At 41.4% G+C, this 12,937-nt stretch overlaps 1 protein-coding gene across 7 annotated transcripts in view; it reads right to left on the bottom strand.

The window, feature by feature from the left end:
* The window catches only part of phactr4b (phosphatase and actin regulator 4b), a 38,191-nt gene extending 25,254 nt beyond the window's left edge, over positions 1–12,937 (bottom strand). The window contains exons 1-5 of one of the 7 annotated variants that reach the window (XM_051956828.1): positions 12,825–12,894; positions 12,640–12,717; positions 9,305–9,527; positions 2,062–2,165; positions 494–538 (exon numbers count right to left, since the gene is read on the bottom strand). In XM_051956828.1, the coding sequence (XP_051812788.1) occupies positions 494–506 (13 nt within the window). In that variant the 5' untranslated portion in view covers positions 507–538; positions 2,062–2,165; positions 9,305–9,527; positions 12,640–12,717; positions 12,825–12,894. Of the gene's footprint in view, positions 1–493; positions 539–2,061; positions 2,166–6,873; positions 7,012–8,186; positions 8,327–9,304; positions 9,528–12,639; positions 12,765–12,824 lie in introns of those variants that run through there. The other 6 variants (XM_051956829.1, XM_051956830.1, XM_051956836.1 and 3 more) reach the window with 6 other exon arrangements.

Here is a 12,937-nt window from a genome sequence, read left to right on the forward strand (position 1 = left end):
TGAACAAAAACCACCTGTGCACAAAATCGAGGTTATTACTTCCTTTTCCTGCACAGTCAGTCAGGTTCATAAGAGGAGGAAGGACCAACGTTGCTACATGAGCGTGCAAAAGCTGTTACCAATAGGAGACAAAAGCAACTCATTTTAATACAAAGCAACTCATATAATAATAAAAAAAAATAAAAAAAATCAGTGGAACTTGACACAATAGATGCTAACCGGATCTTCTCTTTTGCAACACAGCGCTCACATATAAAAACACAGACCCATGGCAACAAGGGAAAACCCTGAAAAACCCGAGCTTTGGGAGGGGACACTGATCCTTGATGTTGAGGGGATGTATGGCTGCAGTCCTGAGTGGCTTGTAAAACACACCGAGGCTAGACAGACCCCATAAACACAGTGGATGTACAGCGAGATGAGTGGATCTACAGCTCTCTCCACAGCATTAACACTGCACTTAACAAACCTCAACGAGTAACTTGCTACTCACCGCGATTTTCCATTACAGAGTTTGAGGCACACCAATCAACGGTTCCTGAAAAACAGCAGTCGGAGCGTCAACAACAGTTCAACATGTGAGCGGAGACACTTTTAGATAAACTGTATTTGTAGCAGGAATCCTGTGTCTCCTTCAAAACTTTGATACAAGTGACTTCTTTTTTAAACACAATCAACCCTGGAGTTCAGGATTTAACCCTCTGAACCCCAAGCAGTTTTGGGCCTTTTTTTGCTCTTTTTTGCTCAATTTTTACTCACTGTCTGCTCTAAAAATAGCACAGCCATGACTAAAAGCAGAGAGAACTCAAAAATGTCTGGTGTAACATAGCTTTAATGCCATTTAAAACAAAAGCTAAGTTTCTTTGATTCTTTATTTTACAGATTGAAAAAATGGAATCAGCATGTGCAGCTCTTTTCTGGCGTTGACAATACTGAAGAAAATGGTGACTCAATCTGTCTATCCAAAAGGCAGGGCCCACCTTGCAAAGTTAAATGAAGTCTCTTCATACTATTAATATTCTTCTACTTAAATTTTTTATTTCTTCCCATACTTGTCTTCTACCTGCTCTGCTTAAGCACAGCCTGCAGTTTTTCTGGGGGGAAAAAAAAATATTTTTAGTGTATTTTCAGATGAAACATGCCAAATAAAGTGACTTTGATTAAATATAATCATTTTAAGCTTAGGTTCGGTTGTTTTTTCCTTTTCAATGGTCACACATGGACTAACGGAAAGTTCAACATTTAGGAATTCTGTTTCTTCCGTTTCTAACTTTGATAAATGGTGAAATTTTGGTCATTATTTTGTAAAGATAACATGTCTTTCAAAGCTGCCAGTGCGTTTTGGGGTTCAGAGGGTTAAGAGCTAGCCCCACATCCTAACAGCATTAATTGGTCTCCAGTAAAGAAGCATCTAAAACAGACTGACCAGGGAAAAAAACAATCCAAAAATAAATCTAAGCCAAATTTCAGGAGCATAAAAGACACAAAATATGCAGTAACTTTTAATTTGCTAAAAGAATCAAATGGTAAATACAGCATGGTGAATATTACACTTAAGTTTCTTTACTTGAACCAATTCTTAAAGGGTCAGTATTAAAAAATATATATATATCAAACAATAAAATATTTTAACATCTGCTATGTGTACATGGCTTTTTGCTGCATACTGAAATGTGATTAACAATTATTTTTACTGGTGATCGATCCGTTGATAAGCTGTTTGGGTGATAAAATGTGGAACGGCATTTCACAAAACCAAAGTTGACGTCCTGAAACGTCTGGTTTTGTCGACAACCCAAAGATATCTAGTTTGATGTTACGAAGAGGGTGAAAAGAGAAGAAAATTTTTAAATTTCAGATTTTTTTTTCCTAAAAAATGACTCAAACTGGTGATTTGATTATGAAAATTGTTGGTAATTATTCAGCAAACCTTATGAAATAAGGTTTGTGTTTAATTTCACCCCTAAATACTTTAAATACACATCCTTTTCACATTTTTTCTGAGTGATTTTACCATCATGAACTGTACATTTGTGTAAATATAACAAGGTGTACACGTACACTGTAGAAAGTCATGGGTGGGGGTGGTCGAGGCCCTCAGTCCAGCAGAATGTTCTCAGGTCTCCAGCATGCTGATGATGGCAGCTCCACCCATCTTATCCCCTCTGAAAGAGAAAAACAAAAAGAGGGAAAGATGACATCAGGGTGAGTCAAAGCACTGCCAAGAAGAAGTTACGATCAAAAATTAATGGGGTTCTACTGATTCCCAGAAACTGGCAGCAAAGACAAACACATTAAAGCAGAATGACCAGCCCTAAGAACACAGCTCAGGATCCGCGTGTATCCAAGCCAGACGGACAGCATCACATCTTAGGAAGAAATGTTTTATTTTTAGTGCTGAAACCATTTTCTTCCCCTTCTAGGATGATAAATTACAGACAAAAACATGTATGCGAGTTTGGATGACACAAAAGAAACAGGAAAGACGATTTATGCAATTTGCACTGTTACGTATTGGAACGAGGGTGGAGACAGTGGGAAGCAGGAAAAAACAACAAAGCCCCCTCAGAAGCTCAGTGTGTAAGAACATCTCACACAGTTTGGTAAAAACATGAAAAAGAACACTACAGGGATCCTCAAAAAAAAAAAATGGAAGTGTGGATCCGTTTCTGTTACGTCACGCCGGTGGTGGTGGGAGAACGGCTTCCTAGCACACACTCAGACTTTATGTTCCAGCTGAACATCTCTGCTCTGTTCACGTGTGAAAAGTCAAAACACTCATCAAAACACTCCAGTTACGTAATTAAACGCTTATGCTGGCTAAGTGAACTGCACACAAACCCTTTGAGGTGCCTGAAATGGGTCATAATGCACGGCAGAAAAATATTTATGCGTTCTTTATTTTGGATACTGACTGTTTGGCAAAGCAAATACCAAACAAATGGGCTTTATGAACCCTCTTGTTTTTGACTCTTGCAACATTTTTACCCACTGTGGGCTGACGTTTTACTGCTATATAAATTCCTGCACTTCTGTGGAAATAGCACAAACATGGCTAGGAGGAGAGAGATGAACGCAAGCACCCACTGGCGATACACTTTTAAAAAATGGTGGCACCACATGCAAGAGATATTTTACTACTTACAACCTCTATAAACTAGCTTTTTTTTCACACAACTCTGCACGTGTTAATTTTGATTAATTGATTACGGAAAAAACAACACATTTAATTGCACCTTTCTCAGTTTCTGACATACTGGTAACACTGATGAATACTCTAGCCCTGTAGGTGGCGGTAATGAAGCTAAAGTCTGTGCTCGGCCGCAAACTTTTCCCTTTATTATACAAACACTTCAGCAGAAGTATTTCTGAAAGCATTTTAGGCGAGAAATAAGCTGCTGAATCTGTCCTCGTATTAGTTCAACAACGGCCAGTTTAGATGTTTAATGAATATTTCGCGATGTGTCCAGCGTCCGCGAAATGAAACTATTCTATGCAAATGAACTCCGAGAAGACTCACCGGAACACAGCTTGAAACGTTCTGCAACGCAACCCGCATGTAATTTGATGTGTTTCACCCAGAAATGAAATTGACGATCCTGTGGACACATTAGTCCTGGTACTGGCAGACAGCCTACAATAGATCACTTTTCAAGACATTGAAAGTGCCTGAGTTTACAAAAAGTCTTAAAATGTTGAGCCTAACCGCCATAACTGCACTTAGAGACTGCAGTAATCTGTGAATGTAGTAGACAGATGAAAATACACAGATAGATATAAGTGAAACATAAACATTGTTGCTGTTTAAGTTCACGTACATGCCTATTCATCAATTCAGTCGTCAATCAAAATTTATTTAAATGGAGACAATTTGCTTATTGTGCCAAATATTGCTGTTTGACAAAAATGCGATTAATCACGATCAATTCATTACAAAGCCTCTATTTAATTAGATACATTTTTTTCCATCACATCCCACACACTTTCTGGCTCTGACAAATACTGTATGTTTGGTTATCTTTGTTAAAGATAACATGCCTTCCAAACCTGGTGGATTTTGTGGGTTTCAAAATGTTTAAAATTCAGAAAAAAATCAAAGAAACAGTGACAAGGATGTGATGCTGAAAGGCAGCTACATGTTTTTCTGCCAAAATAAAGTGAGAAATGATGGATTTGTCCTTCTGATCCCAGACTTGTAAAACTGGACCTGGTGCTGCGCATGTTGTTAAGCCTTTAAGGACTACACACTGCAGTACTGGTGTTTCTCTACGCGTTATTGTGCATCCTCTCTTTGATTTGGTTCAAGTTCCATCTTTGTGTTTTTAAAGCTTAACACAAGACAGCTGTAGCTCACAACATCAAACAGCCTATCATGTCAATGGTTTCAGTTTCTTTTCTGCTGTTTCATACAACTGGAGTCGATCCAAGACGACATTGCACGTGTAGAAAGGAATACTTGCAAAGCCACTTCTTAAACATAACCATTTCTTGCCTGTGCTGAGGCAAACCACAGTGCAAGTTTGTTATAGGAATTAGAATGAACATTTTTTGGCAGATATCATTTTTAAAGTGAAAGCTTCAGATTATTATTCACTTTGTGATAGATTTAAAAAGTGGCGCAGCATTACCACGCATGATATTTTGGACATCCAAAATGTGACGATCACACAAGAAGGACAGCATGAATCTGTAAAACTACTGACACGGCAGTTTAAAGCCAGAGTCAGACCTGCTGCGTAATGTATGTGCCACACGTCAGACGCAGCCTTTACAATCTGCTAACTGCACAGTTTCAGATCACGAATTCGATTTGACATTGATTACGTGTCCAACCCTATACAGGTATGCACATTTAAAGGTTAATCAACATGTTTAAACTGGATGAACTTCCTGTTTCTGAAGTTGGATAGGAATGTATCTTTAGCAAACAGCAGAGCCGGTGGGGAAACAGAGTCAACTGTGATCTGACACAGATCAGAGAGGAGACTGACAGAGGCTGTTAGAACCATAATTTGCAGTGCACAGAATGATGCTTTCAAATTGAAATCACAATGCAATTAGTGAATTACAAAGGCTGCCATTTAGGGTAGATGCAGAGTGTCTAACTTTGGGTATGAACTGTCAGCGGTTTAACAAATTTGTCCTCTTTGTGTGCCACTTTTGGATGGTGTCTAATGTGGTAACGCTCCATCACAGGTTTTAAACGCACTAACTATGGAGAAAAGCCCAAGCTGAAACAGAAAATGTGATGAATGAGATCTAAGCGGCATCGAGATGATGGAAGGATGACAGAAAGTTTCAAATTCTCTAAAAAGATTAGCTGACTGATAGATTGGCTGATTGACATTGAGCTTACTTTCATAATCAATTTGTCATTTTTAAGCAAAAATGTCATTGGTTTCAGACTCTCAAATGTGAGAATTTGATGTTTTTCGTTATCAGACATGACAGCATACTAAATTTCTTTTGGTTTTAGGCATTAAAACAAAGCATCTGAGCTAATTTTGGGAAAATATTTCACCATTTTCTGGTATTTTAAAGATGACGATTAGGAAAAAAGGTTCAACCAATATATAAAAAAATGTAAACAGTCAATAGTTACAACTCAAACCACTATTCTGGTTAAACGATCAAGGCAATAATTTTCATACACCTATTAAACTGGGTACAAAGTAAAAACTTTCATTAGCTGTGGCTTTTCTGCTGCTTTCCTGCATTTTATTAGCCTAGCCGCGCTAGACAACCCACGGCAATGAATTTAATTCTCTGCCAGGGTGGGTCTAGTTACCCTCGGTAAGCCTCGAGGTTGGATGCTCCTAAAACTGACGAATCACCATGAAGTGTAGAGTCAGAAGGCAGGCGTAACTAAGTGACGACAGAGGCGCGACGATTCTGACAGAAACAACTAGTCTAGTCGCACTAGACAACCCATGGCAACGAATTTAATTCTCTGCCAGGGTCGACAACAAAAACGACAACAGTCGTTGAGCTCCATTAGCACCGACTCTGAATAATCTTTCTGTTAACATGTCTGTAATATACTTGAGCTTCACCCATTGACTGTATAAATAAGGCTTCACCGAACTACCACATCCTCTGATTTCCGGCGCTCTAGGAACTACGTCAGCCTATTCATTGCGCTGATTGGTTGTATACCTACCCAACTGCTGCAGAGTGATTTGAAAGACAACCTTTTAGCCTGCCTCCCTCCCTGTCGAGAGTTCCTAGACCCTTGTGTCTTCAGACCTGGGTCTAGCGCGACTAGGTTAGCATTTTATGCTATTGTGACATTATTGTAAAATAAAACGTTTAAGCAATTTTAAGATCTCATCTTGGGCTTTGGGTAACTGCTATGTGAACTATTTCCAGGCATTTTCTAGATGGGTGAAAATGATCCGTTTTTTTTTGCAATAAAATAGCTGCAGTACTGTGGAAGCCACATCTTTTGGGGCAGCTGAGAAAAACAAGCACAAATAGTTGCTTTGCCTGAGAACCCAAAAAGCAATCTATGGTGGGAAAGAAAAATTTCAGGCTGTAACCGTCCAACCCGAAATGAGCCCTCAGAATTCCTTCAGCTTCTCTCTCTCAGCGTTCCTGCTGGATTCAGCTCTGCAAGGTAACCTTCTGGTGGTCGAACAGGCCTCCGGATCATCTTACATTTGAGTGAATTACTGGTCTAACCAAATTGCAGCCTCGTTGCCTCGTGGGCTCATGTTATCTTCCACCAATGGAGAGATAAGAGAAAGACTCCCTGCAGATTGAGATGTTGCAGGAGGTCCCTTTGGCAAGACTATTAATGTAATCACTGATCAATGTCCGGGAAATATGTGAATGTACAGCAGTGAAATCCACGAACAGGAAACTGCTTCCTACCTGTACAAGTACAAGCAGAATTTGGCCGTTCTCTTCTATTGCAGGCCAATTTACTGGCAGGATCAAAGGTGAACTTCCACATTAAAAGCAGAACCCTGGGTAGCAACACTTCGGCATCAAACAGGCCGATAATCCTGCCTGGGAGCAAACGAAACGAGCATTAAAGTCTTGGAGTTTTCACAGCGCAACCATGCAAACAGACTTGAGGAGAACCCCAACGCCGCCGAGACGAGGCAGATGCATTCGTGGTCTGAGATGAAATTTTTTACACTCCCGCCCAGCGCCACAGCCTCGGCTGGATGACTCAAAATAATCGAGCCGAGTGGTGAATGTTCCACGGAAAGAGAAAATATCTGTGGAGTCTGAAAGTGAGAGCGGATTAAAGGCAGTGAGGGGGTAGGCCTACAGAACGCACAGACTATTCCAGCTATTCAGCCACAGCCTCATACATGGAAAGTCAACTACAACTAAGAACTGGCTTTGGCGGACACATTCCACCGTCAAATATCGCTCTGTTTCACTTGCTTTTTTCTGTCACGCTCACAGCCACTCACAGAATGTGGCCATAAAAAAAACGGGATGTTCATGGCCCAGTTCCTTTTTCAGTTGTTAACCCTCTCAATGCCCTCCAACGCACAGGACGGATCAATATGAAGGTGACGAGTGTCCAAACTGTGCAGGACCTTTGTCGCTCATTCTGAGGCCTTCGAAAGTCTCCTCACAGCCAAACAAATCGAAGAAGACACAATTAATGACACAAACCTCCCAATTAGAGCTAAAATATTCTGATGGAAGTCTAAATAAACGAGGCAAACTTCCCTCATCAATCACTATTCACGCTATAATCGACTGTAACTACATACAATCAGGCTCGGCTACCTCCCATTAACAAGCCACATCCTTCACGTGTGGCAGATGATACCCACTTTGATTTTTATTTTTTTTGTGTCCTCTTCCCAGCTTCCGTACCACAAACGCGCTCACCAGGAATAGGAGCAGCCAATCAGGTATGCGAAAGTGGCCGTTACAGAACCGCCTCGAGGTCCCGACCGTGTAATCTTCTGTGGAGCGCACACACCCTCGCTGGCGCACTCTGCTAAGGGCTGATTCAATTACGATGGGAGCGGAAACAGCAGCAGCTGGCCGGGTTATGCCATCTTTAAATAGCAGCTCGCTTCTCACTCCAGGGTGCGGGTTTTTGGGCACAAAACGCCGCCAAGTCAGTGGAAGAAAATCGTTACTTAAGACTGTTGTCTCCTTTTTAGAGGCACAGATAACGGATCTGATATCTAAGTCAGGTGAAGCATACTCACAGGCCCGTCCTGCAGAGGTATCAAGGATAGAATTGGAAAAAGCTGCAATCGAGTAGAGCTGCAGCGTCTCTGCTCGGACGTTTCTGCAGCTTCCACACCTCTCTCCGAAATGGACGGACGGAGGGAGTCTGTTCCCAATCCGGGCTGGGTGAGCGTCATCACCGAGCCTGCCCCAGAAAAGCGCCATTCACCGCAGGGACTGGTGGCCCACTTTTTACAAGGAGCCCAAAATGCTCCTCGCCTTTGCTAAACTTTTCTTCCTCCACCTGTGAGCAGGCTGCACTGCAGAGAGGGAAACACTGAAAGATCAACAAGCACTGCACACACGCACGTTACTTTAGATTCCTCCAAAGTCTCCCAGCCATCTCTTGGAGACGTTCAGCAGAGAGCTTCAGAGGAATCCCATGCACAGATCAGTCTCATCTCGTGGTCTAACCGAATCAATCAGGGCCAGATGACAGCTTAACCATCGCGGTTGCCTCTTAATGGCCCATTAAAGTGGGGACTTCTTCCACTGGGAAGTGGAAAAGCTGCAACACAAGACATGAGGCAGCTTTTTTTCTTTTCTCAGAAGAGCAAATTAACTTCAGAAGCTACTTTGCCTCGGGCAGAGGAAATGCAAAGGAAGAGGAGGCACCTGATCAGACTCTTTCGCTTCCATTTCCATTAGAATAAACAATAAAATGAAATGCAGGAAGTAAAATAATAATTAGAAACACTTTATATGCTTTGTGGCAGCAGCTTCTTGTAGAGAAAGAAGTGTGTCCGCCTTCTCTTCAATTGGCACTTGCAATCTGAATAATTTACTGAATGTTTCCTGAGGCAAGAGCTCATTATGTCCTTGAAGGAAAAACACGGAGTCCATATATGATACAAGGAATTAACTGGAAAGAAATCTAAACAGCTTCACCAGGCTGCTATTTCTCGAATTATACTTTAACATCAGTGAGTCTTCGCCTTGAAAATGATGAGCCAAGTGTATCACGTCTTCCATCTTTGCCCTAACAATCCATGTCCTAATTAGATCTAAATGGAGCGCAGATTTCTAATTGTATCGCTGAGATGAGGCTCACTATTACTTAACCGCTTTCTTTCCGGAGGCAAAACACGCAAATTACCTGACAGGTTGACTCGGTCTGTCGTGCGAAAAGCATCAGAGTAGCAGAGCCGAGACTCCTCCGGCAGAAGGAGGAAAACGGAGCCGTGCGTCAAGCGTCCAAACACCGACCTGCTCCTGGTTCTCTCCCCGCTGAGAGGAAACTCCTGCAGCCGAGTCAAGATGATGCCGAGCGAACCAGAGTCAAGCCCTCCACGGTGAACACGGCCACATCCAGGAACACACTTCAACATAAAGCCACTGTCAGTGCACGCAGTCTGCGACGTTTGGTGCACAATACTACAATTTACGCACGACGCTGAAGTTGGTTTCCGATTGAAGGGTTTGAGGGGAAACTGAATTTGCAGCTCTGAATAATCTGGAAAAAACGGTGGTAGACGTTTTAAGTAAACCCTTAATTTGGTCTGAAGCACACTTTTACACATCTCAAAATGTTATTCTACTTGTGAAAATGCAAAAAAGGGGGAGATTTCACTGCTTTATGCACAGGTACATCTGGCTCAGATCCAAAACCACTACATGCAAAGGAGTGTACTATGAGCTAGATTGTCCAACAGAGACTACAGATTATTTAGAACAGTCTCTGATTTAGGAAACATTTATTCTATCTGTGACAATGCAAAAAATATGGAATTTCGCTGCTTTTTCTAATGTAGATCCCATTAGACAGGGTGCAGATCTACTCCTCATATAAAGCCATGTCCAAATCAAGCATTTTTGCCCTGATCTGATCCAAGTCACTTAATATTCAGTATCTACAGATTCCAAGTCACTGTCTGATACAATTTTAATACATAATATGTACCCCAAATACAATAAACTTTTTAAAATCAATCCAGTGACTGAACAGCTCTGCAACGCATTGAGAAATAAAACTGCATTTCTGCATCCAAGCTGTTTCCTAAGGCAACGAATGTGGTTGAAAACCTTTGAGAAAAACTTCAGTAGAGTGCTATCCCAAATGCAGACACTTCATTCTCTACATACATGTTAGAAAATGTATGGCAGATTATCTGCAGCACCTGCTTGCACCAAACTGTGGAGACTTCTTTTAAAAAGTAAAAGCATCGTGTGGGTTTAGCTAACAGTGGGCACCATGACAAAGACTTCTGTAACACTTCATGGTCTCCTGTCAAAGCTCGTGTTAAAGACAGACTGAGGTTGACTTGGATGATGACCGTATATCTCAATGGCAGATACTACACAGAGAGGAAAAAAGAGAAATATCAGGATAGGACATATTAAGAAAGACTAAAAAAAATTATTTCCGATTTGCATCCCTAATGTCCCATCACATATTGAGCTCTCCCTTTACATCACCTGTGTGATAGCGGAAAAAATTAAAAATCTAGGCATAAAGAGTCTTTAGAACGCAGTCTCTGATGTGTAAAATCTTTATTCTGTTTGTGAAATGTAGATTTGATCAGTCCTAGATCAGACTAGATCTGATCCAATGTGGTCCTGATGCACGAAAGAAATGAAATTTCCTTTTTTGTGTGTTCACAAACACAAAAAAGGCTCCTCATGTAGGAAAGTGGGTTTCATACACCTTAAAAGGTTTACATAAAATGTCTGAGACATTGTTTAAAACAGGAAAGAAGTTATCTTTATGGAAAAACCCTTACTGCTGTTTGAAATCCACTTTCATATTTGTGAAATCTTTAATGTTTTGGTGCAATAAAGGAAGATTTCTAGGGCTGGCCCGAATAGTGTTTTCTGCCCTCTGAATATTTGGGCCCTATTAAAGACGAATATCCGAATATTTGGATACCAAAATTAATATCCGGATACTGCCGTAGCGAACGAATATTCGGAGTTTCGGGTCCAGCTCTAAAGATTTCACTGCTGTTTTTGCACAAAGACTCCATTAGACCAGGTCCAGGGCCAATACCGCTATATACAGACTTGCCAATCTGCATTTTCACAAAATAAGGTTCCATAAATCAGAGACTGTGTTTTAAATATGTTTGCTCTGATAGACAAATTGGTCCAGATTTGACTGCTCTATATAGACTGATTTTAGATATGGATCGCTTCTTGTATAGATACAAAACAAGAACAAGCAAAAAATGCTTCTTTTTGGTGTGTTCACAAGTATATTAAAGTATAAATTGCAAACCTCAGACTTCATTTTAGCCTCTGTAGAACAATCTAGTCCAGTTTTGACCAATCTACATATCTTTGGACCTGGTCTAATGTGGTCTTCATGTGAAAAAAGCGGTGAAATCTTACTGCTCGTTGAATTTCAACAAATAGAACAAAGGTTTAATGAATCAGAGACTGTGTTAAAAGACTATTTAGCCTATGTAGGGCAACCTAATCTAGATTTGACCAGTCTGTACATAGCAGGTTTCAGTCTGGATCTGGTCTGAAGCGTTCTACATGTGAAAAAAGTGAAATCTCCCTTTTTCACAAGTAGAACAGAGGCTATACAAATATGAAAGTCGGTTTCAAATAGCATTAAGGGTTTACATGAAATGTCTTACACAGTTTTAAATCTTTAAAATGTAGTGAAAAAAAAAACAGAAATGGTGGCTCAGCACTGGAAGTTGAGTTCCCCTTAACTTTTCCCTTAAGTGTCGAATCAGAAACCGACTTCAGCTTCATAATTAACTCAAAAGAAAAAAAGTGGGATTTGTCACGCGAGGTTTATCGTTTTTCCTAACATTTTAACCACATTACGCTTCTCAAAAACTCACTTACACATAACAGAAGACTTGTAGCGAATAAAAACATACATATTAATAATTACCTGATTAATACTGCGAGTGAAGAGGATTGTTTTTCCCCCTTAAATGTACAGATGTGCAGAATCTGAGCACCTTAAAGCTTTTAATTACAGCTCAAAGTGATAAATATGTTGAAACTGAGATTTTCAGACTAATGCAGCATCCTCCTGGAAGATGCAACACATGCACGGAGAAGGTTTCAGAGGCCTATGGATGCTTCTTTTTTCCATATCATGACGCGCAGTTGTGCAAAAAGAAAAAACCGGCACAGGGAGCTGGAGGTGCAGCCCACAAACCGAATGCAATCACCGACACACACCATCTACATCCTGCTGATCACACTCCTCCTTTGTTGTGCACGGAGCAGAGCATCAGTGGGGGGAAAAAATGGAGTTTCAGGTGGTGAAACGGCGGCGGCGATTTCAGCAGAAACATCACAGAGACCCTCCGGCACCGGGACTGTGCAGAAAAGAGGCACATTTGCGCACAGCGTCGCACCGAAAACGCGCATTTTCCCCCCACTCTTGCTTGTTTCGCATCGGCCAAGTTGTAGCGCAACTTGCAGGTTATTGTCTGCGGAGAAATCTTCCCTCCTGCAAAAACTCACCACGGCGTGATTCGGCTCGTCCGGGGGTCAGCGGGACTCCTGCATCCCTCCCGATCCGCTCTCCTCCTCCGCCTCCTCCTTTGAAATTAGTTACAGCCAATTTAAAAATAGCAGCCCGGTCATTTCCTCACCTCACACTTTCCCCCCTCTTCCAGCGCCCGGTCCAAACATTTTTACGCACTTACCGGAAAGCTTCCCGAGCCGAGCATCTCGGTACTGGTAGTTCTCGGCGGAGGCTGCGGCTCGCCGGGCAGCGTGGCGAACGCCGCTCCTCTTTGTTTGGCGAAGACTCCGATAC

This window comes from Acanthochromis polyacanthus, chromosome 12 (assembly GCF_021347895.1).
Source record: "Acanthochromis polyacanthus isolate Apoly-LR-REF ecotype Palm Island chromosome 12, KAUST_Apoly_ChrSc, whole genome shotgun sequence".
Taxonomy (NCBI): domain Eukaryota; kingdom Metazoa; phylum Chordata; class Actinopteri; family Pomacentridae; genus Acanthochromis; species Acanthochromis polyacanthus.